Source organism: Cinclus cinclus, chromosome 1 (genome assembly GCF_963662255.1).
Source record: "Cinclus cinclus chromosome 1, bCinCin1.1, whole genome shotgun sequence".
NCBI classification, from domain to species: domain Eukaryota; kingdom Metazoa; phylum Chordata; class Aves; order Passeriformes; family Cinclidae; genus Cinclus; species Cinclus cinclus.
Window position 1 is genome coordinate 20337230 of NC_085046.1, and position 25881 is coordinate 20363110.

The 25881-nt window shown below is 41.7% G+C and overlaps 2 protein-coding genes across 3 annotated transcripts; one reads left to right on the top strand and one right to left on the bottom strand.

Moving 5' to 3' along the window:
• The first annotated feature begins 737 nt into the window (after positions 1-737).
• Positions 738-6508, top strand: C1QL3 (complement C1q like 3). The gene is made up of 2 exons (XM_062494567.1): positions 738-1897; positions 6329-6508. Exons 1-2 carry the CDS (start codon positions 1310-1312, stop codon positions 6506-6508), a joined length of 768 nt encoding a protein of 255 aa, XP_062350551.1. The 5' UTR covers positions 738-1309.
• Positions 6509-9540: 3032 nt separating this feature from the next.
• Positions 9541-19243, bottom strand: PTER (phosphotriesterase related). 2 transcript variants are annotated; one of them, XM_062494581.1, is made up of 4 exons: positions 18812-19243; positions 16849-17114; positions 13326-13466; positions 9541-10039 (listed from the first exon to the last, which is right to left on the bottom strand). In XM_062494581.1, the coding sequence occupies exons 1-4, from the start codon at positions 19241-19243 to the stop codon at positions 9829-9831; spliced, it is 1050 nt and encodes a 349-aa protein (XP_062350565.1). In that variant the 3' UTR covers positions 9541-9828. The 2 variants fall into 2 exon arrangements, with proteins under 2 accessions (XP_062350565.1, XP_062350573.1); XM_062494589.1 differs by lacking the exon at positions 13326-13466.
• Between the last annotated feature and the right edge of the window lie 6638 nt (positions 19244-25881).

The window sequence follows — 25881 nt, forward strand, 5'->3', positions numbered from 1 at the left end:
TATACCCCGGACTTTTCTTTGGCTGCTAAACGAAAGGGAGCACACTCCCTCAGTGTCAGTTTACCAGCAAAGCCGCGGCTGGCTTCAGCACCGCGAAACACTGTGGCCGGGATTACCGTGTCAGTTTTAATTCACGGGAAAAACTATTTCCTTCTCTGCCTTTATGGTTGCAATCGGGACGAGGAGAAAGAGGGAAATCCGAAATTGCCAGATACGTTACTCTTTATTATTGTGGGAGGTATATTTTGAAATAACTTTTACTCGGACTATTGGTGAAACATCCCTGTATTTAAAGCGGTATTTCCCAGAAAACGCTAACATGGCAAAGCAGCCTCAGGGAAGCGTTAAGCAGGAGGTGGATTGACCTTTTAATTCTCGATCGGTGACCTGAAGGGTACCCAGAGGCTGCTAAGCACATCTCTGCCTTTCGGTCTGCTTCAGAAAGAGCTGTCATCGCAAGATGCAGCTAGTGAGTGAGGCTCACGATTTCGCTGTTCATCCGTTTGCAGGAGGGGTGGGGGAGGGAGAAAAGAAAAAAATATATATTTCCCACACTGCCAGAGTAATGCCAAACTCTCTGTGAGTGGGAAGAGCAGAGCAGATGCTGGAATGAGATGCCAAAGCATCTCCCCTTTCCCCTGCGCTTTTGGGTGCCTATAAATTGCTCCAGCGCGCTCGTCAGCCTCCTCCTCTCCTGGCAGGTGGCACCCGGGCAGGATCCCGCTCTCCCTTCGGCTCCGGCTCCGGCTCCGGCTTCAGCGCGGCGGCGCGGTCACTGAGCACCCGGGCACCGGGGAGGCCGGGAGGAGCGTCCCCGCTGAGGGCTGTCGTCTCTGCGAAAAGAGAGGAAGGGAGAGAGAGAGAGAGCGAGGAGGCGAGCGGGGCGATCGCGAGAGGAAAGGCAAGTTCCAGGGAAAGTTGACTCGGACTGGCACAGCCTGCAAAAAAAAAAAAAAAAAAAAGTCGATCGCCAGCGGGAGCATAAAAGTGCGGGCGGCCGGGGCGCGGCGGCAGCTCTCCCTCTCCCGCTCCCGCTCCCGCTCCGCTCCCTCGCCCGCCCGGCGGCTGCAGCGGCCGCAGCGGAGCGCCGCGACCCGCGGGAGCCCCCGCAACACCGGCGGCCCTTGGGAGGGCGGCCGAGCCTCAGGGGAGCCGAGCTCGCGCGGGCTCGGCTTTTTTTCGGCTCTGAGGAGGAACCCCGCCAACCATCAAGATTTTGTCCAAAAGCAGACAAGAGGATCGCCCTGCGCTGAGCCGGCTGGTGGGCAGCAGGCGGCGGCTGATCGCGGCCGGCGCGCTGGGGGTGGTGATGGTGCTGCTGCTGGTCATCCTCATCCCGGTGCTGGTCAGCTCGGCCGGCACCTCGGCGCACTACGAGATGCTGGGCACCTGCCGCATGGTCTGCGACCCCTACGGCGGCACCAAGGCGCCCAGCACGGCGGCCACGCCCGACCGCGGGCTCATGCAGTCCCTGCCCACCTTCATCCAGGGGCCCAAGGGGGAGGCCGGCCGGCCGGGCAAAGCGGGACCGCGCGGCCCGCCGGGGGAGCCGGGGCCGCCCGGCCCGGTGGGGCCGCCGGGTGAGAAGGGCGAGCCGGGGCGGCAGGGCCTGCCGGGCCCCCCCGGGGCGCCGGGGCTGAACGCAGCGGGGGCCATCAGCGCCGCCACCTACAGCACCGTCCCCAAAATCGCCTTCTACGCCGGCCTCAAGCGGCAGCACGAGGGCTACGAGGTGCTCAAGTTCGACGACGTGGTCACCAACCTCGGCAACCACTACGACCCCACCACCGGCAAGTTCACCTGTTCCATCCCCGGCATCTACTTCTTCACATACCATGTGCTCATGCGGGGCGGCGACGGCACCAGTATGTGGGCCGACCTCTGCAAGAACAACCAGGTGGGCGCCGCTCCGGGGGCAGCCGGGGACAGGAGGGCAGCGGGAGCCCGGGCGGAGGGGATTCCCCGTGGGAGCGGGCGCCGTGCGGGCGGAGCGGCGCGGGAAGGGCGGGAAGCGGGCGGGGAGGGGTGCCGGGCGGCCGCTGGAGGCGGCGCGGGTGCGTGCCGGCAGAGCGGAGCCCGAGCCCGGGCGGCGCGAAAGGGGGACCAGGGGGACCGGCGGCCACCTCTCCGAAGCTGGCGGGGAACCCGCGGGGAGCACAGCCCCGCTCGGCCTCGGGTGCCCAAAGGCTACCGAGGGGCCGGGTGTTCCTCCCGGGCTGCTGGGTGAATGCGGACTCTACGCGCTCTCCTCTCCGGGAGCCGCTCCGCAGGTGTCGCTCCCAGCCCGCTGTCGGAGCGCAGCGGCTCCCGGCACCCCCTGGCCGCCGCCCCGGCCGCGGAGCGCTACCCGCAGCTCTGCCGGGACGGGAGGGCGTGAGCTGCCCGCGGGGGCAAGAGCCCGGCGCTCCCTCGGGGAAGGGAAAGTCCAGGGGCGGTGGGTGAGCTCAGGAGAAGGTGGTGCTGTGTGGGGAAAGGGTGAGGTGGGTGGGAGGAACGCAGCCACGGCACGGGACGCGGTTCCCACGCAGCGGAGAGCCTGGTTTGACAGGCTCAGCCCCCGGAGGGGAGCGAGGCTTCTCCCTGTTAGGAGAGCTGGTAATAGAGCGAGCTCGGCGCCCGCAGATCTGAGCCCTTGGCGGGCCGGCGCCGGCTGACGGACCCTGCCAGGAGGCACAGCGGGCGTCCGGAGAGACCGGGCAGGACCCGAGTCTGTCGGCATCCCCCGGGCAGGATGAAGGCATCGGAAATAATTAAAGGTCTTGCGATGCTGCCGTCTGAAATACAGCGGAATCATCCATTTTACTTAGGATAAACATAGCCACTGCGCTCGTAGAGGCTGTGCCTGTTACATTTCCCCCGGGGATCCGTCCTTCGCGATTTTGCGCCTCTTCTGTGCATAGTTAATAGACACTGTTGGGCTGGCAGTAATTCCTACGGCGGCACCGCCATCCCTCAAGGCTTTGGGTGCCCAAGGACAGTTGCGAGGTGCCAAATCGGTCCCGCGTGCCCGGAGCTCCCTCCGGAGGGCGAGGTCCCCGGCGCGCACCGGCGGCTCAACAGGTCCCTCGGTGCCCGAGCCGTCCCGGCGCTGCAGGGCGGGCTGGCCGCTCGGGGAGCCCGGAGCAGGCGCTGCCGCTCTCCCTGCGCTGTTCGCCCTCCGGCGGGGTGGGCTGGGGGATGGATCGGCTCCCCGCCGTGTCCCTAGCACTGAACCCGGACCCCGTGTCCCGAGCCCTGAACCTGGATCCCGTGTCCCCGCCGTGTCCCTCCTCGCCGTGCCTGGCGGCCGCGGAAAAGCTCCTTTCGTTTGCGCGTCTCCTCCCCCGCCGAGCACGGCCGGCTGGCGGCCCTTTGTGCTCAGCGCACACGGGAGCGGCGGCGGTCACTAAATTAATCTCATATACCACTTAACCTTTTGTTTATGGTTCCTCAGAAGGACTGTGAAAACAAAATAATGAGGACATCAGCGGCAATTAATTAAATTAGAAAATGTCTACCATAAATACTGTCTCAGCAGATAAAGCAGGACTAGTAAAACAAAGTACATCCTAATATAGTCACTTTGATGTCTTCCTACAAAAGCAATATTGCTCACTGCAGGAATACAATTTTACTTAGAATTAAAGAACCGATCTATTTTCATCCCTATTTATAATGGTTGTAGAGTGTTTATTTTCCTGAACCCTGAAAAATATATACATAGGAGTAGTTTTAAAGATGCATCCAACTACAAATACTCAACTGAAACTGAGGTCTATCCATTTCCAAATATAGGTACTTCCAGTGCCAGACATGAGACAAATTAAACTCATAGTCAAAGAAGAAAGAAAAAGCCCACCAAAAGAGGGGTTCCAAGTGTCAGTTTGTATATACTATACCAGATAGTTAGTTAAATACCTGCATATAAATGGTTTAAAATCTACCCACAGTTTTAATGCCTCAATGATTGATTATGATTTATACTTGAAACACTAGATGCTGATGTGACAGGCTTTATGTATGTTTGTAAGGAAGCTCAGAAATTTTGGAAGTAGTTAAATGGAGTGACAAAGGCAACATTATAAATACAGTGTTCTCTAACAATGAAAAATTCCAAAACATTGAAAAGTGTATGACTTACAGAAAAAAAACCACATTCCTCAGCAATACATTTGTGGAACGTCAAGGTCCCCAGTGTTACCACATTGTCTGCTTTAGTTGTCATCAGGCTTGAACAGGGAAGTGCTGAGGTCACACAGCTTAGGTATGTGTGTGCAGGCTGAGAGTGCAGCTTCATGAAAGAACTTACATGGAACTTGTGAAATGTATTGTCTCATAACGCTTTAATTTTGAGATACATTTATTCTCTTGCAGCAATACACTCACTGAGAATTCATTTGAGTCTGTTCTAGGCTTTAAAAAGAAATTGCTCTGGCTAACCAAGCAAGAAGGTAAACCCACTAAGAATACCATACAGGACCTTTGGTGGTAAACACAGGGCAGTAAGATCTGCATTTTGGTTTCCAGACTTTCAATAACCAGAATATTTTTTTTTTCCCCAGCCAATATGTATTATGTAGAATCTTAAAAATGAAACATCCATTGCTGTTGTAGCCAGTGTCCACATACTGACTCCCTTAGGATAGTCACTGACGTAATTCGAATTCTCCCTTGCCATCCACGAGATTTGTATAAAATCCACAAAGTAGCATTTCATTAGGAAGCAAATGGGAATATAAAAAGTTCTTTAAATAATTTTTCTCACGATTATGTAAGATAGTAGTTCTCTGTGAAAGTTCTTCTACTTCGTCTGTAGCATTTTCACTCCTGCCCATTTGCCCTTTCCATTTCCACTGCCAGCAACCATCTCAGCTCGTTATTTTCTCTGGGAGGTCTTTACAGGGTTAATGGCCCACAGCTTTCAACTTTGCCCTGCCAGTTGCTATTCTGGTATTTAGAATAATTATTGCTTAAAAAAACTAGCAAAATAGATCACCTCTGTAAACAATACCAGGCAAGTCAGGATCAAGAAGTCCTGAAATAGTCAGGGTTTATCATCATGCCACATATCAGTTTAAATTTGCAGCCTGTCACAGCTCTGCAAGCCTTTGCAGCCTTTCTCACTGTTCTTACAGGATGCATAAAGAATTTCCACCTACTGTGATTTTTAAGCTGCATAATGCCATAACATCCTGCATGGTAAAAGAACTCCCTCCTTTTTAACATTTCAATATTAATGTGAAATCGTATCACATGAAAATTTAATTTGGAAATTTATCATGTAAACTTTGAAAGGAATCCATGGAAAATTGTGACTTATAGCCTATTTTTCCAGTTCAGAGTAGAAAAAATCCCACATATAGTCGCCAAGTCATGCATTATTACTTAGTTCAGATTTGCAATGCCACTAAATCATTTACTGCTCTGCAACTACGCTAGAACAAAGACAAGAAACAAGCAGATGACGTGTTACACTGAAATAAATCACATGCAAGCATATTTAAATATTTTACCAAACAGAGTCAAATGATATATAAATGATTTGGAGACTTACAATGGCACAGGCTGTTCATTGCTGGAAACCAACATGTATCTTGAAATTACCGATTACTTCCAGTTTGCAAGAAATGTTAAATTTAATCAGTAGTGGAATACCAAGGGAGAAATGGGGGGGGGGGGGGGGGGGTAATGTTTAAGGGAAAGTTGCAAATGAAAAGCCCTTAATGACTTGTAAATTCCAAAAACCCCTCAGAGCAAATAGTGACTTGCCTGTAATTTTTCAGAAGCGCATCTCTTAAAATACGGTGGAATTAAATGTTTGCTAGCAGTTTTTCCAAACCCAGACTGCTTGTGTGTGTAGGAAGGTGTACTTGTATTCTTTTATTCAGCATGAACCTATTATTTAGTATGACAATAAACAGCCTCTGGAAAAAGTCCATCTTGGGAGCTCCCTGTGGGCCTCCCTGTGGATTCTCGCCATTGTCAATCACTTGTTCCACTGATACAAAAGTTACACCAATGTAAAATTGGCACCTGATCAGACCCAGTTCTCCCAACTCTATAGCTATTCTTACACATATTTTTTAAAAGGCTCCAGACATCTACACAAGATCAGGCAGTTGTGTATTCATCAGATGACTGAGAAAGGAGAATATTATTGCCTCAGTTTCAGAACTACAGTAGGAGAAAAAAAGCAATAGCCATAGGAATAAACTATGATATACATAGCCAGATGTTTAAAGTGGCAACCCATGCATGTTGAATAAAATTTTTGAGGATATGCTTTAATTTCATCAGGCAGGAAAAATTGCCTGAGTTTTCTTAACCAGTCATTCTGTATTTTATGTAGGTTCGAGCTAGTGCAATTGCTCAGGATGCTGATCAGAACTACGACTATGCCAGTAACAGCGTGGTTCTTCACTTGGAGCCAGGAGATGAAGTTTACATTAAATTAGATGGAGGAAAAGCACATGGAGGAAACAACAACAAATACAGCACATTTTCTGGATTTATTATTTATGCTGACTGATAATGAGTCAAAAGACCCACCAAACCAGTCAAGAAATGAAGCCTGCTCTTCTAAGCGATGGATTTGCGTGGCAAAAGTCAATGAAACAAGCACCCCAGCAGAGAGTGACACTCAACACCTCAGCAGCGGGGGGGAAAAGTCGAATGCTACCTGATTCACATCTGTACAACACAGAGAAACCTTATGTTCAAAAACCACAAACCAAGTTAAACAGATGTGCGATCCACTTCCGCCAAAGCAAATACTTCCTCATTGTTAGTGTCCATGTGAATGAAGTTCTACATAGAGCAAATTTTTATAGAGAAGAAAAGCCCACCTAAGGACGCTGAGTTATTTCTTCAGTGTATATGATACTTTGATGTGTTATGATCTTGCTGCTTTATCCATACTTCAGCTTTGGTTCTTGTGACTTACCTGCTAACAATGATGCTTGGAGTCCACTCATAGTGTGGTGAGGAATGATTTTACAATTAAAGGAAGAGGTAATCAAAATATACTTTCTCTCTGCAAAGAAATTGTTTGCCTTGTATTTTTCTTACCCTTCCACTCAAAACTAGAAACTAATCAGCTTCAAGCCTTAACTCAACATTCCTGCTTTGTAGGTTTACATTAGACCTTTAACATAAAATTAATCCAGGAGAGTTATTTAAATTTTGTCTTTCCCTTAGCTGTCCTTTAAAAGAAAGATGGAAGAAACACTACTTTCCCCTGAAAAATAAAACAGTTGACAAACTACTCTATTGGACCATATCCCCGATTCCACTGAAGCAAATGGCAAAACTCTCATTACTAGTAGTGGAAAAGGGATATGGCTTTTAATTTGTATCCATGTAAATATATATTCAGACAATTATTACAGGCCCATTCTTGATGGTTAGTTGTGTAAATACTTAGAAAGCCTAGCATCCACACCATCAGACTAAGGCAGAGTGTTTTCTTTGCAGCAATTAGTCTTCATTAGTCTTTTAACACTTAGTCTGTACCTGGGTTCTATTTTTAATGAAGCAGTTACGGATTAATATACTGCAGATGTTCCATTAGAATTTCATAGGAATATAATGGGTCAAAACCTTAATTGTCTTTAGTTGTCTTGTCTCACTGAAGTCAGTGGGATTTTTCCAACAGAGGAAGAGTGGGAGATCTGACACTTGAGAAAAAGCTGTCCCACAGACCTTTTCCATGGAAACTAATGCCAGTTAGTGGTAAAGTGTGCCTACGAGATGGACACAGAGAAGCACATTACCAAAAATTATAACACATATGCAAAGAATGAAGCAGATATTTACATGCAAAAAAAAAAAGTGTGTATTGAAACCTATTTTTCTCATTCATATAGATAGAGATATAAATATATAAAGTCTCAAAGAAGCTTAATCCATATAGAGGATTAATGGCTTGGAGAATAAAACTAAACACAGATACATAGTTATAAAAATGGTTTTAAATCAGTCATAGCAGTAACGTCCACAGAATTTTTTTATTCAGAACATGGATTTATTGTTTGTTTTGGGATTGGGAGGCTATTTCTCTCAGATTAAAACTTGCAGATTCCATTCTAAACCTAAATTTCAGAAGATTATTTTATTTCTTTAGCATAGTTTGTTACGCTATTTTTTTAACCTTTTGGCAAAATCAAGGTAACATTTCTATAAATCATAGAACAGTAACAGAGGCTACCCCTAGCATTGCTATTTCATATACACTGTCACAAGCAACCTTGTCTAATCTAATAAGGGTACAAACTTAGATTTATCTGCACTAAAATTTCCAAGGCATCTGCCACTCTGACGAAAAAGCTGTTCTATGCTGGCTACTCAGCAAAAGTCTGATAGAGATTTTTCACATCTCCCTAAAAATCTCGTTTGAATGAATGAACCTTGTCTTGAACAGAACATGTTACTCCTTCTGTTTTGAGTCGTCCAATTCAAAACAAATGCCGAGTGAGCCCAGGCTGAGAGGATCGCCTGGCAATCTCATCCAGGGTTTACAAAGGGACATTGTGCTGCCAGCTGCTTGTGTATTATCTCACCAGATGGTTAATGCTTTTACCTTATGACAAAGTGCCAGCCTCTATCTGTACATTGTGGTGGTTACTCCTGTTTAATTTCTGCGAGGCAATTATTTTAATAACAGACCTGTACCTGACTTGTCTGTCCGCTCCACTGTTGCTGTTGCTGGCCAGTGCACTCCCAGGCAGTGTAGCTAGAGATTCCCTATGTAGTGTCCAACAGTCCTGCACCTAGAGCTAGAGATCATCCACAACCAGCAGTGTGCATTTACTATGGTGTTTTATTGGTAAAACTCAGTACTACGAGACATACATGGCCAAATTTGAAGCAGTTTCTGACATCAGGCTACCACTGCTATTGGATAAGACCATTTTTTGGATAAATCACCTGCCCTGGTTAAAGTTAGACAAGAGCAAAGAACACACTTTATGTGAAAACCACATATAAGGCAAAAATTTCTTCCTTTTTCATCATATCTTGATATACTGATTTGTAAAGACTTATATCACAACCTTTGTTATAATTATTACAACTCATTAAAACTGTATTATGTAATATATTTTGAGTGCTGGTGTTGCATCCTTACAAAAAGAAGCTGGTGCATGTCAAGCTTTACATGACTGCTGTGAGACTCCAAGTTCATGACAGAAAACAAATGCAATTAGGAAAAGACGTCTGTAATAATACTGCATATAGTTTAGGAGGTGATCAAAAAGCTTTATTCAAAAATATATTTTTCCATTTATTTTTTACATTTTCAGTTATAATTAAGTAAATTGTTAAACTAGAAAGAAACATTATATTTTTAGATTCATTTGAGATTCCTCTTGCCTTCTCTTGTCTGTGGAGGCTAATTAAAACTTCCAGGCCTTTTATCAAGTATTACTTAAAGAATATGAGGATAATGAGAAGATTGACAGTATTACGAGGATTAAAATCAGCTGCTGGAGAGAGGAAATTTAACTGAAAACTATAATTTCCTTCCAAGTCCAGGTGATGAATCTTCAAATGTAGTTTGGAGGTAACATTAAGTAACAGTATTAGATTATGGTTTTGAAACAATTATTTTAAAATTTCAATTGAAAAGATTCCGTAGGTAGGCTCATATTCAGTAAATTAGCAAACTTTCAGAAGGGAGAAAATGTAGAGACAGTACACAATTTTGACATTCTAATTAAAAAGAAAAGTTATCAGTTTATTTGCATCTACTTAATAATTTTCAGTTTTTTTGAATTTTTTTTAACGTCTGCTCTACTGAAATCTGAATTTTATCAAGCTTCCTTATAAATCATGTATATTTATTCATTATTCCTACTTAAAAGTCAACCACCGCTTTGGATTTGCTAGGAGTATTTTATCAATTTTATCTTGGGATATGCCTCTAATTAGCATTTTAGGAACTATATTTTTAAAGATATGTGAATATCCATGACCTCCATATTTCAACAACCTGTTCTTGGTGTGCACATCATGAGCCATCAGAATTCTGTCTTCATAGCCTTCATCAATCAGCATACGAATCCTGCAAAAGTTAGAAGCATCCCTGTCAGTGAAAGCTCTCACTGCAACAGCACAGAAGCCATCTGGATTTACATTTCTTACATCACTGTACAGCTGGACCTTATTATAATAGAAAATACTTAGGTGCCCAGAGGATATACCCCTTACATTTACCTGAAAATAAAATGCATTTTTTATTGCGTGAAAAATACCCCACCTCCGAAAACACCACACACATAAAAATGGAGAAGTAAAACTCTCTCTTTTTGGCACATGATTTTGCATTTCCAGACCCATTAAGTGTACAGCAGAATGCAAGAACTTCAACGTCACCATGCATGGGACACAGGTTTTCTATAAATTAGTAAATAATAATTTCCTACATAAATTCCTTCTCAGCAGGTTACTTCTTGCTACTGTCACAAAGCTGGTCCCATTACATTTGCTAATGACCAGACTTTGTGTTTGACAGGTCTTTAAAGGAGCCTGGCTCAATTACATGAATACTTTCATATCTTCAGTTGAATCCCATTTAGCAAAGCAGGTTAATAAAAACTTGAAGTTGCCAGTATCGTACTCCATATAGACAGTTATCATCAAAACACACTTCAAAGATGTTCATTAAAGAAGATAAACACAACTGGCATGGCACTGCATTAGCACATGCCAGGAAATATAAGGCATTAATTAATATGGTAGTGCAGCTAAACAACAACCTTGGCAAAATAAGTCAGATTGGAAAAAGAAGTAATCCTTGTAGTCACACTCTTGTAGCAGGACTGCTACAAGTCCTTTTGTTCCATGTTTCATTGAGATAGCCTTACTCCCTTATCAGCTAATTTTTTAGCATTTATATTTTGTGGATATCTACACTCCTTTATTGCATGACTGTTAAGTTTCTCAGTAAGCTTCCACTTAGTTTGGCAGAGGACTGCAGCATTTAAGTGGCAGGGACTGACAGACCAGCCCTGGAAAGTGCTCATTCCTCATGAAGGCCTCCAAATCCATCACTTGCCAGCACAGTGAAATTCAAATCCTTACCTTCCTGGCAATGCTTTGATTCACAAAAAAACAACCAGCCTTACAAGTACCCACACTGTATCTGAAAGCCCTTAGTGACAGTTTTTATTACAAGTAGTTACAAGGAGATCCATGTAGCAGGACCTACTCAGCATGGGCAGCAGAAAGAAGGCAAAGAGAATAGAATTTGGTAAAATGTTACTGTTTTTCAAAAAACCCACCATACATTGTGCCATACGGTGCATAACACTACATAAACCATAGTCTTATGACATCACAAGGATCTCCTCCAGCCTGAAATAGAGAGAACACAAACCAACCAGAAAATAAGCGTAATGGCACTGGGAGGACTGAGTTTTTGCTAGTCAAACATTATTAGAGTCACCTCTTTTAATACTGGACTAATTTCATGGGCTGGGGAGGCATATGTCCTTTCCATTCTGTAATCATTGCTCCTTTTTGCTCATTCCTCTATATTTAGTTAGTACCTGCTTCTGACTCCAAACTGCCCCAGAACAAAAGTCAGTGTTTTGCTTGCACTGGCAGTAGACTGTAGCCAAACTGCTGAAGTACACAGACAGCTAAACTGTGTCAAGTAGGTACATTATGATTACAGAAGTTTGCGTCTTGAGCAGAAAAGATGTGAATAAGTATTTTCCTTTGAGTATTTTCATTTAGAGGTCCATCTGATTTCTACCTCTGTGGTGCTGTTTGACAAAACAAAACCCTTAGGAGATCTCCCCAGCCATCCTTATTCCACAGTGGCTACGTCGATATAACTCAAATACACATACTCACACTGTGCAATGAGAAGACAAACCTTTCATCTTTTCTTCCTATGAACAGCCTGTTGCAAGAAACACCTCAGACACTAGAGAGTTTTAGGAGACAACAGCGGCTGAGCAAGTATCATGGCTGGAATGAAAACTCTGCCACGGCTGAACATGCACTTGTTAACCAAGGCTAGTCCAACAGCCTCTCTATATATTCCCCAGTGCTTCTGCAGATGCTGACTTTCCATGGCCCAGGAGAAGGCAGGAGGCACAGCAGAGAGCAACTTTACTCATTGTAAATGTGAAAACTGTGGATTCCTTGCAACAGCTTAAAATACTACTGAGTGCAAGACTGAGAGCACTGTTAAGAGAGAAACAATTTCTAGTGTGAAAAGCAGCAGCAAATGCTTGGGAGGGTGGAAGAATAACCACAGCACCTTCTTAGGAGAGAACAGTTTGAAAATAGATTAGTTTCAAGATTAATCTGACAATGAGGGGGAGGGAAGCTATGTCTGAGATGTAAGGGAAAGCTAGAAGTTACTTCATTAGTGATCAGCAATCATAAAATCTTTCTCATCAAAGACAGCGAAAAAACTGTCTGTTACTCTGGAAGGTAAAAAGGCACAGGCAGGATGGCAACCCACCCCTCAGACACCTGCCACTTCACTGCTCACAAACACTGTGGACAAACAGCATGGCAACATCACACCTCCAGATGGAGTGGGAGAGTGAGGTGTCCATTCCCAGCTGATCCTACCTTCTCTCAGACAGTTTCTGTACAGAATGTATCTCCTTGGCAAAACTTTGTGTTAGCACAGCACAACAGATTTGCTGTGCAGCTGAGCTGAGACTGCAGGTGCTGATGAGAAGCAGAGAAGAGGTATCCTGCCAGTGGGGCCAATATTTTCACACTATGAGTGAGTGTGAGGAAAATGGGAGTTCTAAGGAGACAGGAATCACATTCTTCAAAACAGAGAAAGGGCAAAAGGACATAGGGACGAAAAGTGATAAAGTGCTTGGAAGAAAAAAGGCAGTTTTTCAGGATGGAAGCACAAATCCATCCAAAACAACCAATGAGTTTTGCTGGGTTAGCAAACCAGTGAAGAGATACAACAGGCTCAGATGACATTTAGTAGCAGCACTAGGTTTCCAATACTATGTTTCAAACAGTACTTAATCCTAACATAAATGCAGTATTTCCAGCCTTTTCCTTTTTACAGACTGCATAAATTTGACCAGATCAGCATGGAATTAGGACAGAGAATGAAATTAGAAAGCTCTTGATCTTCTCAAGTAACTTCCTACAACACTATCATTCTGCATCCTCCTCTCAGACAGAAGAAATTATACATGCTGCTCTAATGGCGTGACAGTAGCAGGGGAAAATGGCATTATTTCAGTATGACAGACTATTTTGAACAAGCAGAATCACTCTGTGATGGTATTAAAACAAGTATCAGTAACACCTTTTTATCAATGGCCATGCTATAGATAAAACTGCATGACAGCAGATACCTTGCAATTCTTTCGTTGTCGCTCGGCATGTCAATATCTGGATGGAACTGGTAATGAAGGAATTCTGTACCAAATAAGTCATACTCTAAGTAACATCCAAGTTTAGCAAATTCGAGAAGTTTCTTTTTATCAAATATGGTCCTGCAGAACATATATAACACAGAGTCAGCACTGTAACAGGAATAAAAGATCTTATGGTATGAGGGCAGGAATTTTGTGACCTACTTGCAAGGAAAAAAATAATCTAATTCACCCATTTGAAAAACAGGACTCCTGTTTGACACATGCAACTTAAGATGATACACAGCATTGTCCTTCTTACATTCATCTGGGATTTCATGCATTAAAGAAAAACAAAACAAAACCAACTCTTTCCCCATGAAATAATGAAAACCTCTACAATACTCTTTAAACAGAAACAGGAAAGTTACTTTTGATATCATTAACCCTCTCAACTGACAACCTAACAAGGAAGGACATTTAAGGAGGAGGCGAATTCATAGTGATACTAAAAAAAAAAAACAAAAATGGCAATGGATTACTTACATGAGATAGATTTACTTTCCCAAAAGAGTTACAGGAGACAGCTTCATCCAGGGCTTGTACCATCCATCACACACCAGTAAAATACAACTTTGTCTTTAGTTTCTACTCTGTACAGTGATGTTTCTAGATTGCCATTACAACAGCAGCAATATATATCATTGTCTGCACTGGGATCTGGCCAGAACACCTTAAGGAAACACTCTCACCAAAATACATAATGGCACTGTGAATATCTGGGACATGGGCTTTGCAGCAGATTTGGAAAGTGAAGGAACAAAGTTTCTAACACCTCTCATTCATTTGGAAAAGAACAGCAACAAAAATAAGAGCTCTCTGGAATATTTTGGGTTTTCTTTGAACCATTTTTACCAAGTGTATAAGCTGTCCAAAGAAAAACAAAAACACTCAAATGATACGATTTAATCTTTATAACTGCTACACTGTTTTTTCTTTTTTTTTAAGAAGAAACCAATTTTCCACAAGAGCAGCACAGTTAACCAAAACAGTAGTAGTTTGTTGGAGGATTTTTTAAGTATTGCAGATATTGATGTCACAAAGCAGTTTTACTTTATACAATTACATCACAGTCTGTTGCTATGGAAATGACTGATGTCACAATTTCAATATTATGACTTAACAACAGATCAAGTAGGAGGAACAGATGGGTTGAGAGAGAGAAAATCCATGTTCAAACAAGTCTGCCATCAGCAAGAGTGTAAGACTTGCCAACTGTAATTAATAAAAAATGTTATTTTAAAATAAATGTTACAGTTTCCAGAGACTGAACATTTATCACCAAATGAGTTCTCAAAGTGCAGAGCAAAAGAACAGATTATTTTAGATCCAGCCCTGCTCGGTTCACAGGGAGACAATCGCCAAGAGTATTCAATCGTGTGCAGGTGGCAAAAACACCCAACAATCTATTTCAAAATCACAGCCTGAACAGTTTATTTTGAAAACTATTTTTAGTGTCATGATCTGGGGTATTCTATCCCAATGAAAAGCCAGAGAACTTAGTTTCCTCAGCCACTGGGTCCCACTGTGAGCCACAAGGATGTAACATCAGCATTTCCCAGTTCAAATTGCTGATCTCTGAGCCAGAATTGTGTGTTTGGGCAACAGTGTCCCTGAACAGCCCTCATGGAGCTCAGGGAAAAGGAGGAGGGACATGGTGAAGCACCCTGTAATTTGGACCTCAGCCATAAATACCAAGGGGACAGATACCAAACCATTATGTGCCCCAAATTCACAAGAGCTGCTGTTTGTCTTCTAACTAATGCTACTCAAGTGAGTTAAGATGTTGATCTCCTTTATAACCTTAAACCCTAACAAATGGCTAAAGCCAAAGTGCAATAGATTTTGCTTCCAGCCTTTTAGTACACTGTGGTTCCACTATGGATACCTGCTACCTTTTGTTTTAAGGTGCTAAATTGCAAAACGTGATAGCTAGCATTTTAGTTTTATTATTTAATTGTAAATCCACTGAAAAACTACCATTCTGTCGATGTGAAATGCAGACATGAAATATGGAGCTATGTACAAATTTATCTCACATTTAAGGGACTGGGATGCTCCCACATGGATTTTTCTTACTGAAGGAGACTTAAAATGTTAAATGCACATTGCAAAGCCAAACTTCACAGTAGTTTATGTTATAGCAAGTGCCAACCTGAATGTGTGAAAGTAATGATAGAGATAAAAGGAAATGTCATATTGTGCATCAGTGGCTGTTACTGAAACTGCACCTCTGTTTTCCTACTTATATTGCTTAATTTCCATCAGTTAATTACTTAATTCAACAATTTACAACAGTGTATAAGAGGTAAAAAGCCATAATTGTATGCATATGTTGTATAAAAATGGCTATGTAATTACTGATGCCTGCAGCTTGCTCAGTCCTCTTTCATAAAAATATTTAAGTAACCAGTTTTTCCTCAAAAAGGGGTGGAAAGTACAGCTATAGATACAGTGGAAGGCAGGTAAATAAAAAAGGGAAGTGATTTATAAATATTCAAATATAATTTAATGGTATTAATTTTATGCTCCTAAAATCCTCAAGTAAAACAAGGAGCTCTGTGAATGACTAACACTTGTAGCCTGATTTGCAAGCCCTTAAGAGTCTGTAACCATGAGAAATTTGGAGCACAGTGCTGTTGCCTATATTACATTCACACTGAGGGCAAACAATCCAATTGCTGAGAATCATATGACCACAAATAGTCCCCATTATTCAGCAACTGGCCAAACTAATCAATGCTTGAACATACTCCAGCTCACCACGAGCAACACGAGGTCATACAAAACTGATTTGGTAATAGAGGCTGTATTTCTAAGCTGGAGACAGAAAAGCAACCCAATTTCTCCCCATGCCTCATGTGGAGCTCCTGGCTTTTGTTCTCGTGGAAACTAAAAGTCAACTATCTGGTCTATGCTATGAACTATAAGAAACATAATTATTTTTTTTAAGCAGTATTTCCTCTGTCTGGTAGTAGAACATTAAAACCCTGTCTTTTGCTTTGATCCAGACTCCAGCCAAATCAAGGAAATCTCCATTAGCTTCTGTGAGATTCTGGCAAGGCCATTAAGAGTGACCCAGTTTTCAAAAATACTGAAAGCCCAGCAACGTCCAACCCGATTTAGCGAGAACTTAGTGTCCAATGCTTTGTAAATACAGGGCTTTGTGCGGGGATACAAATTAATGGAATTCCCAATTTCTAAATGTGGCTATGGTTATTCCTAATCCCTCTGCCAGGCTTTCAAAAACAGCATTTAAAATACCAAAATCTCTTATCGATGTGAATCTAAAAGCTGATCCTGACTGAAGTGCTGGAGGCAGATCAAGCTCTACAAAAGCACTTATTTTTAAGTCAATAAACTTGAGGATAACACTCTATGTCAACTTTTCCCAGTATAGTTCTGCAAAATCCCATTGAGTTGTGGCAATTCTGCAGGAAGCACAGCAGAATAGTCTCCTTACCTGTCGAGGTGAGACATGACTGTCTTTGAAGCATCAGCCCCAGCTTCCTGCAGAATGCGCAGAATCTGGAAAGGGGAGTCGCTGTTCCTGCCAGGATGGATGATAACAGGGCACCCAAGCTGTGCCTGAGCCTGTGCTGTTGCCTGAAGCACTCTGTGCTCACTCGGAGTCAAAGGCCAGGAGCAACCTATTTCTCCCACCACACCACACTTGATATTAGTCCCATCTGCTCCTTTGAGTACCTCATCAACAATAATCTCTGTCAGCTAGAGAACAGGAAAATGAGATCTTTGGTTATTATTACTATTTGTGTTAAGTAGCATCAAATTTGGCCTATGGATGCTGGGCTAGTTGTACTCCCAAGGTCTTTCTGAACTTATTTAATTAACAGCTGTGTGTATGAAAACACTGTAGTTAAAATCTGGTTTCTGTCAACTAATGTTATGCTAGCCATTCAGTAAGACCAAAATAAACACAGAATCAAATCAATTTAACATCATCCAGTCACACATTTATCCAGGTTTGCCAAGAAAGCTGGTCTACATGCAACATGAACTCTGATTTATGCAGACATTAAGTTCTCTTAAAAAAAAAAAAATAAAAAAACTTAGTTTATTTCAAACCCTTTGCTTTGCACTCCTGAATTGGCTCCAGACACAATTCAATGTAATTTTTGCAAAACAAGAGATCAGAGAATATGGAAACCTTGTCATTCAGACAGCGAAGGGAGAAAGTCTGGCAAACATCCTGAAGAGACAAGTTTAAGGCAAAACCTGCTTATGGGAATGCCAATGTAAAACAGGAGCTCTACTGATTTCAGAACTACAAAAACAAAACTCATTTGACAAATTTACAGGATCAAAATTAGCCTGCTTTAGAGCATGTATAGACATAAAATATCAGAATATCTTAATAAATCTAGTTTGTTAAAAAAACTTTAGCTCTTCTTTCCCAGAATAGGCCATGTATCTTAAGCAAACATTCAGAATTGAGAGCACAAAATGGCACTGATGATGGTCTACCTTCTAAGCGCCGAGTACAGAAAATCTGGGTTTCCATCAGTCCACCAAACACAAAGCAAATCTTTGCCTTGAGAAGTCTATTTGTGTCCATGCTATTTGTATCTATTTGTATTTCAAGCAATGCAAGAACATTTAGGAAAAGCAGTACTCTTGTGTGCAGTTTGGGCCAGCTTGGGTCCAGTTTTATTGGCTGTACTGCTCAAGTTTTGACCATTGATTTTTAAAGTTCTGACTAATTTGTAAAATGTGACATATTAAAAAAAAAAAAAAAGTCAGCTCTATTCATACACATTCACATCTTCCTACCTTGGAGAGTTCCATTCCCTCTTCTCCTCATCACCAGAGTTTCTTAATAAAAGATTAATATTTATTATTACAGGAATATCTGGGGAACTCAGTTATTATTAACATATTGTCTTAGTCACCGTACAAACAGTCTGATGTAGACTATGCCCTGAAAAGCCTGGACAAATTATAGAGAAGAGAGCTATAACACACAGCCTGAATAGAGCAATGATTTACAACTGTCCTATAAATATTGCAATTATTTATGCTTTTTACAAGAATGCTGGGTAAACTCATTGGGAAGCAATTAGCTGGAAAAAGTGAGAAAATAGCTAGGAAGGATAAACTCCTTCCTTAAAAAATAGCAAAAAACTCAAGATATCAAATGTCCACACATGAAATATTTTCCTTTTACTGCTGCATTATAACAAATCCCTTAGAGAAAATGGAGCTTAAGAACTGGAAATTCTGACAGATAACCCAAGCACACAAAATTAGTGCTGCTGCAGCTATTACACATAAGCAGTAATGCTGTTCCCATTTTCTATGCTGAGCACCTCTCTATTTCATCTATTCCACTGGAACTTCTCTTCAACTTTGGCTTACCCAGGGATAATTCACAGGACAGAGGCACTGAAGCAATGGTTAAGACTTACCTGCTCCACTGTCATGGCCTGTGTTTGAGAAGAGTGAGTGGAATCCACGTAAAACCCAGCACCAGCAATAATATGAACTCCAGTTTCTTCAGCTAGTTTCTTCAAAGTATTCATATCCCGGCCAATTCCTGTAGTTGTGTTTTCCACAATCGTCCCACCACCCGCTGCTTTAAAATGCAGCAGCTCCTCCCTCACAGCATCTGTTTCCTGATACAAAAGAAGGTTTTCTTTATGGCTGTAAGGATTTTGCTTAATCCAAAACAAGTTCTTCATCTCAATGGGCCCATTAGACAAAGGTTCTTGGCCTGGAGAAGGCGGACAAAAGCAGCTGCTGTAGTTCATAGTCAAGTGTTCATGAGTCAACGTGTAGCCAAGACAGTCTGGCTCCACAGGGCCCAGGACAGTCTGCACTTTTCCGCTCAAGGAAGGCATTTTTCTTCAACAAAGAGAACAAAAAAAAAACCAAAACCAAAACCAAAACCAAATCCTAAATGAGTCTGGGAAGGAAGAAGAAAGGAAACAAAAACATTTCAGAAAGAGCAGCATTTTCTCAGGCAATTTCTGAAATCCTTCCTCGCTCTTGCACATGTACCTACACTCTGTGTATGTTCACTGGGATGTTTCCAAAAGCTACTTGCAGCAGGGTGGTCAATATGAAATACAAGGCATTTATTTTACTAAACTGTGCTTGTACCAGTACTCCAGCAATATAAACACATCACATTCCAGTACATGGAAATTGTCATCATTTATTGTGCTGCAGTCAGTATCACATTAAGATAAATGTTTCCTATTTAATAAAACCACTGTATGTTCATTTAGGATTTTTTGCTCTTCAGCAGCTGTCAAATTTTGTCAGCTTCAGCCACACTTCAGAACACACGTGGTACCAAGACTGAATACTCCTTACTGGTATGTTCAGTATATCTATCTCTGGCCTCCAAGACTCATTGTCCCTGTCACTTGCCGAGGAAGCTGTCTGTGTTTGGGCACCTTGTCTGCTCCTCTCTATGTGGAATGCAAGGGCGGGAGTGATATTTTGCACCTCTGGCTTCAGCAGGGCTCAGGTTCTCCTGCCAGCTGTGTTCTGGAGGTCTGGAACAGCCCAGGACCGCTCCTCTAAGGCTGACAACAGCCACAAAGATAAAGCATGGCCCACAATCGAGATGGAGAAGCCAATGTGCTGCAGCGGGAAAATATTTAAGAACAGTTAAGAACAGTAGACCAGACCTAAATCTAACAACTTATATGCGGCTCAGCATCTCAGACACTTTTTAATTCAGCTTTAGCATCAATGAAACAATGTTACTTCTCAAAACTGATTCAAACAACGACAAACACTGAGGCTACAGTCTGCAGCTGGCTCATGTCAAAGGCCCTGTGCCAGTTTGAACTAACTCACTGCAGGTTAGAATTAACTGCAGCTCTCTCCACTGGGATTTTGTTGTTTTTCTTTTTTTTTTCCTTTTGGGAGTGGGGGTAGTCCTGACTAACCAGTTCATGTTAGATCTTCCAGATGCTAGTCACAAAGGCTTGAGGACATATAGTTAAAATCCCTAGTCAACCAAAATCATCAGTTATGAAACAAAATACATGTTTAATCATGTCCAGAGGAAAGGACTAACTAGAGCATGCATTATTGATTAAAGAGAGAGGTCTTTCCCATTTCTGCATCCCTTTTAGTGAATAATGTCATAAACATGGGTTTGTTACTGGTAAAGCCCTCAGAGGACATTTTCCTTTTAACTGCTGAAGTTAATCTACCAGGATGACAGAAAAACTGAAATCTGAAGGGCACTGAACTCTACATATCAAAGGGCACACAGGAACATCAAGATCTCTTTGGGGATACTTTGATCTCATGAGAAGCAGTCACTGTCAGAGCACCAATGTAATAAAGTGACCCAGCCCCTGGAAAAGCCACCTATTGCCTGCCCAGCGGAGTCTGTCGTGCTGGTGCTCATGGCAATATGAAGAGTTGGCCATCCATAAAAAAGAGAAATTATTGACTTACTATGTTTGTTTGCCTTGTGTAAAAGCAGACCTAGGAAGAACTGTTCTTTTAGGAATTTTACTCCTGAACTAGCATGTTAACTTGTTTGAAAAGGTAGAAGAGTAATTACTCTCACAGAACAGACTGCTGGCTGATTAATAGGATGATTTATTTTTCTTCCAAACAAATTAACAAGTGCATGATTTCAGAAAATATTATTCCTGAGCAAATAATTAAAAGCAAAATACCTGTCTTAGTCAGAAACTGCTCCTAGCTGCAATTCAATTAAGCAGTCATTAATTCCATCCTTGAAGAAGGCTGGTGCTCTAACTAGAGCAACCCACTATTTTGGAGAAAGTTCAATGATCTGAGTCATTCTAATATGCACAACAAAGCAACTGACATAATTCTAAGCATTACCTTTGATTTATATCTTTTGCCCCCCCTCCCCCTTTTTTTTAATCTTAAATGTCTACACTCTGTCATTCAGTAAAACCCTGACAGCAGAGAGTGATAACTACCTTGTACACTGGATTCACACTTCTCTTTCCCCATGTTCACTAACAATTTTCCAGTCCATTTATTAAGTTAGCAAACTGAACCTATATACAATTATATAGAGAAGTATTCAATTTCTTTTGATAAAGCTTGACACAAATCAATTACCAGTTCCTGTGCCAGTTTCTCTAGTAGCAGACACTAACCTGTTGATTTTTAAACTCCAGATTTCAGATTACAGCTCACATACAGAATTTACAGAACCTTTAGACTGAGACCAAGGATTTTTTATAAATATAAGAAGCATCACAAAAAATTGAAACCTACATAAACAAAATTTAAAGTAGGCCTAATTTTATCTTCACGAAAAATATATTAACATTAATCCCTGCTCTTGCTTACTAACACAGTTTTAAACACCCACCATTCTTAATAAAAGAAGTATAAAAAATAAAAGACAGTCAACAACCTGTGACTGGATTTTTGAAACCACTGTCCTGATATCTTTCCCACTGTCATTCACATAAAGAGCCTGCCCTGATTATGCTATGACACATTATTCCTAGTAAGATTCACTTGATGGAATCAGAATTATGCATTTTTAAACAGATTTTAGGTGCAAATAGCTTTCAAATGGAATAAGGATTCCTACTTAATTTAAGCATGCATATGTTACTACAGGAATCACTGTTTATGTGGTATACTTATGATTTGTACACCATGTTTTACACAAAACTTTGTTTCAAAAAAGTTTCTTCTTTCATACACCAAGGAATTCATATCACCTCATTTAGCCATTTAAATGATGTACGTCTACTACAGAACAATCATCTAGGCCACTTTCATAGTGGAGATGGAAGGACATATCTATAGGCAATTCATGCATCTTATTTTAAATGCCTGTAATAGGCCAGGACAAGTCACATTCTGTAATATTAACGTCCTTCCATGGACTAAGGAGTGAGCCAAGAAACAATCCAGAACAAGACAAATATATTTCAGATGGCTCTATATAGGTTATGTGAATTATATTTCTTTAATCATAACCCAGTCTGAGGGGATGGGAAAATGTGCTGATTCCTATAACAGAAGATAAATAGGTAGGTTCATATCTGGAAATAACAGCTACTTTGGTTTTGGAAATTGCTAATTTATGTGGTGGTATTGCCAAGGAGCTCCTGCACAGACCAAGACTTCTCAGCTCTGGGTGCTGTATAAAGAAAGAAAGAAAGAAATTATATTTATTTCTAAAAATTACAAATTCACACTAAAAAAATGAGAAAACTGCTTTAAGATATAACTAAAACTTGCATTATTTCACAAAAGCTGTGAATCACTACCTCATCATTTCTGTAATAAACTCTGGACAATTCTTTATAACCACCAACTGTATGGTGCATAAAATACAACTCTCACAATTAGCCAACTATCAAATCCTGGTGAAATAAACGTTTTTTCCTAAAGGTACTGTTAAGAGAAAAGAGACTTTCTACTAAGAAGGTCATGGTACTGCATTCGTGGCTCTGGTAAAATCTCCACTGAGTTCAGTAGAGGTTTTGCCTGAATACTGATGACAAGATTTATGTTTCTGCTTTTCCCATCTGAAACGTGTGCTTCAGTCATTGTGTCATTTTAATGGCCTTGTAATGGGAAGTCCCCCTAGGTTTGGATTAGTTGCTTCCTACAGTAATCTAATATTGCTGAAGCATTATAATCACATAAACACAGTTTCCATATGCTAATTCTGCATTTGTTTTGATTCGGTAAGCACATTTTAATGGCATTAGCACAGATTCTCTGTAGACCGGTGTGAGAATAATTTCTTTGTGGTTACATTACAATGTGAGATTAGAGCAACATTAAATCCAGATTGCTGTGACAAAATTTACAAAAAAAGGCAAAAAGAATGGCTCAGTGGGTATTAACTGTATCCAGAAAAAGTTAAACACAGCTGCTATTTATAAACAAGGGCTGCCCTGGCTGCATCAAGAGCATTTTAAGTGGGTCTTTCCTTTATAACCACACATCCCTGGAAAATGGGATATAGCACGGGCATGCTATATATTTACAGGTGGAGGAAATGTTTTGAGTATTCAATTCTAGTTTGAGCAAACCCTACAGAGCATGGAAAAGCCACTAATTAGAAATATTTGACACATCTGTAGGAAATTACTATTAGTTAGCCTATGCTGTGTTATCTTATTGTTCCCCACATGTAAACATTTTGTGACAAGGGAAAAAGTTAGCAAGACAAAGGAAGAGGAGAGACAGAGGGCCAGAGAATATGTGTAGACTATATTAGGAAGAATTTAAAAAATTAACTTCCTTTCCCCTCATGTTTCTGCCAATCCTGTAGAGGTTTATAGAAAGGAAGGAACTCAATACTGCCCACACAGCTCTTTCTCTTCCCCACCAAACAAGCAAGATTTCTAAACTTTCCAGTGGATGGATGCCAGAGCTACTTTACCTTCTTCAAAAATATATTAATGAGTGATAATTACAGTGCAAACATGCCTGAAACCCAGTACTCCTTCAGACACAGATTTCAGTAAGCATGGCTTTTTTTGCTTATGCATGTTGTCAGGGAAGCACAGCTACAGGGACTGTGGAGCTGAGCTTGCCACAGCTGGGTGGCTGAGTGCAGCAGGAGAACAAACTTGCATTTGCTCCAGGACAGATGCAGACTCACCCAGCATTTAGTCCAGCAATTCCCTGTGCACTGGTCACCACAAAGGTATCCAAGACCTGTGATACTGTACTCCTACACACCACCACTAGTTTGTGTTACATGAGATAACACATCTTATATTGCTTTTGAGTTACTTTGCCCAAGAAACAGAATTTAAAAATAAGTAGAAGTACTGCAAAAACTGAGGTTTCTGGGCAAACTCCTGTCTCTTCTGTAGAAATTGCAGGTATGCTGCTCTGAAGGTGACAGATTATTTTCATTTAAAGTCATAAATGTTCTTCCCGGTCTTCAGAATTGACATTGGTCAGAAGTAGTATTGGTCTTTTTCCTCTCCCAAAATGGAGCTATGAGAGTACTTCAAGCTAACTCAAGGCTTTGTGTCCTCAGAAACGATGTCAAATGGGAGAGTTTTCATGCCTTGAATAAAGCTCTTACAAGAGAGGAAGAGAACACCTATGGTGCCTCTCTCCCACACAAAATCCTGCCTAACCCCACCAGAGCATATGCAGCAGCTCTTCCCTTCATAGGGCATATGCACTTCCCTGCCTTTGAGTGGCTCTATCTTCATGCAGCATGCACGCAAAACTCACCATTTCAGATGTGTAAGATCTTGACTGGGTAGAAATTTGCCAACAGATTCAAAGCCTAGAGAACTCTAAAGGGGATTATTCAAAAAGCATCATCTACTCTACCTTGCCACATTTTTTTCATGGAACATGCTATTCTGGAAATACTCAGAAGAGTGGCTCAATGTTGTGGCCTTCAGTAACATACCTCTGGTCCCCAAACCATTCAAAAATACACTTCCTTGAAGTATGCTTCAAGAAAATGCTAAATATTGCTTTTCACTAAATTTTCTAGAAATGGTTTTACACTACAAAAAACCTTTATACTACAGAAGTGAGAAGGAATACTAGAAGTAAGACTTTATATAAGGTTACAGTATGTGCTATGAAAAAGAATTAGCAGAGCTTTAGCCAAGCCTTATATAATCCAACTATGATAAAGAGAAGTCCCACAAAAATATGCAGGTACACACACTCCACAGCAGCTACACTGCATGAGTAGCACTGTCAATGTTCTACAGTCTAAAAGCAAAGTCACTTAAATTTTAAGAGAAATGTAAACACTAGTAGACATATAGGAAAGGCCAACAGATTGACCCTCTGCCCTCACAAACTCCGAAAAGCACACTCCGATAAGGAGCTGGTTAAGTGAGAAGCAAAGCTTTTAAATGTTCATCTGAAAGGAAAGAGAAAATTCTCACAGCATCTTCCCTCTGTGGCTCACCTCATGGCAGACAGACCTTCCAACTTTGCACGGTTTGAGGGTCATGTTCTGGCTCTAGTCAGGCTTTAAGTCAGGCATATCTAAATCAGATTGCTTCCTTACAGTTGAACTGCCAGACCAGGACAAGCACAGTGTCTCGTACCAGTCTCACAGGATGGACAAACCTTGGGGATCAAAGCAAGCGCATGTGATTTGCCCCTGGAAGCAGAGTCCAAATCACTTCGTATACAGAACTTTGCACAATTTTTTTCCAATTTGGTTAAAGTTTAGCTGCTGTGACCAGAATAGTCAGGCGTCTATTTTACCTTATTTCTGTGCAGATAACAGTCTCAACATCTAGGTTTCTCTGAGCAAAGTCACATTGAAGTTTCTCTTCCTCAGAGAGATCTGAGACCAGCATACCCTTAAGTGTTTTTTCATTAACATCTCTTTAGAAGAACTTCAGGGGATTTTGCATTTTGGGCAGCTTCCAAAATTACTCCTGATAAAAGGTCAGATAAAAATTCTCCTCCAGGGTCAAACATTACATTAATTATATTTTACATGAACACATAGTGTTTTTAGGCCAAAAATCAGAACTGAAGTCACATTATGCTATAT

Excerpts from the sequence above, each read along its gene's own strand:
- C1QL3 (XM_062494567.1), top strand. The coding sequence starts at position 1,310 with ATGGTGCTGCTGCTGGTCATCCTCATCCCGGTGCTGGTCAGCTCGGCC. Across the intron at positions 1,898-6,328 it reads ACCTCTGCAAGAACAACCAG|GTTCGAGCTAGTGCAATTGC; the intron begins GTGGGCGCCGCT and ends TATTTTATGTAG.
- PTER (XM_062494581.1), bottom strand. The coding sequence starts at position 19,243 with ATGCCTTCCTTGAGCGGAAAAGTGCAGACTGTCCTGGGCCCTGTGGAG. Across the intron at positions 13,467-16,848 it reads GTCATGTCTCACCTCGACAG|GACCATATTTGATAAAAAGA; the intron begins GTAAGGAGACTA and ends TATGTTCTGCAG. Across the intron at positions 10,040-13,325 it reads GACAACGAAAGAATTGCAAG|GATTCGTATGCTGATTGATG; the intron begins GTATCTGCTGTC and ends TAACTTTTGCAG.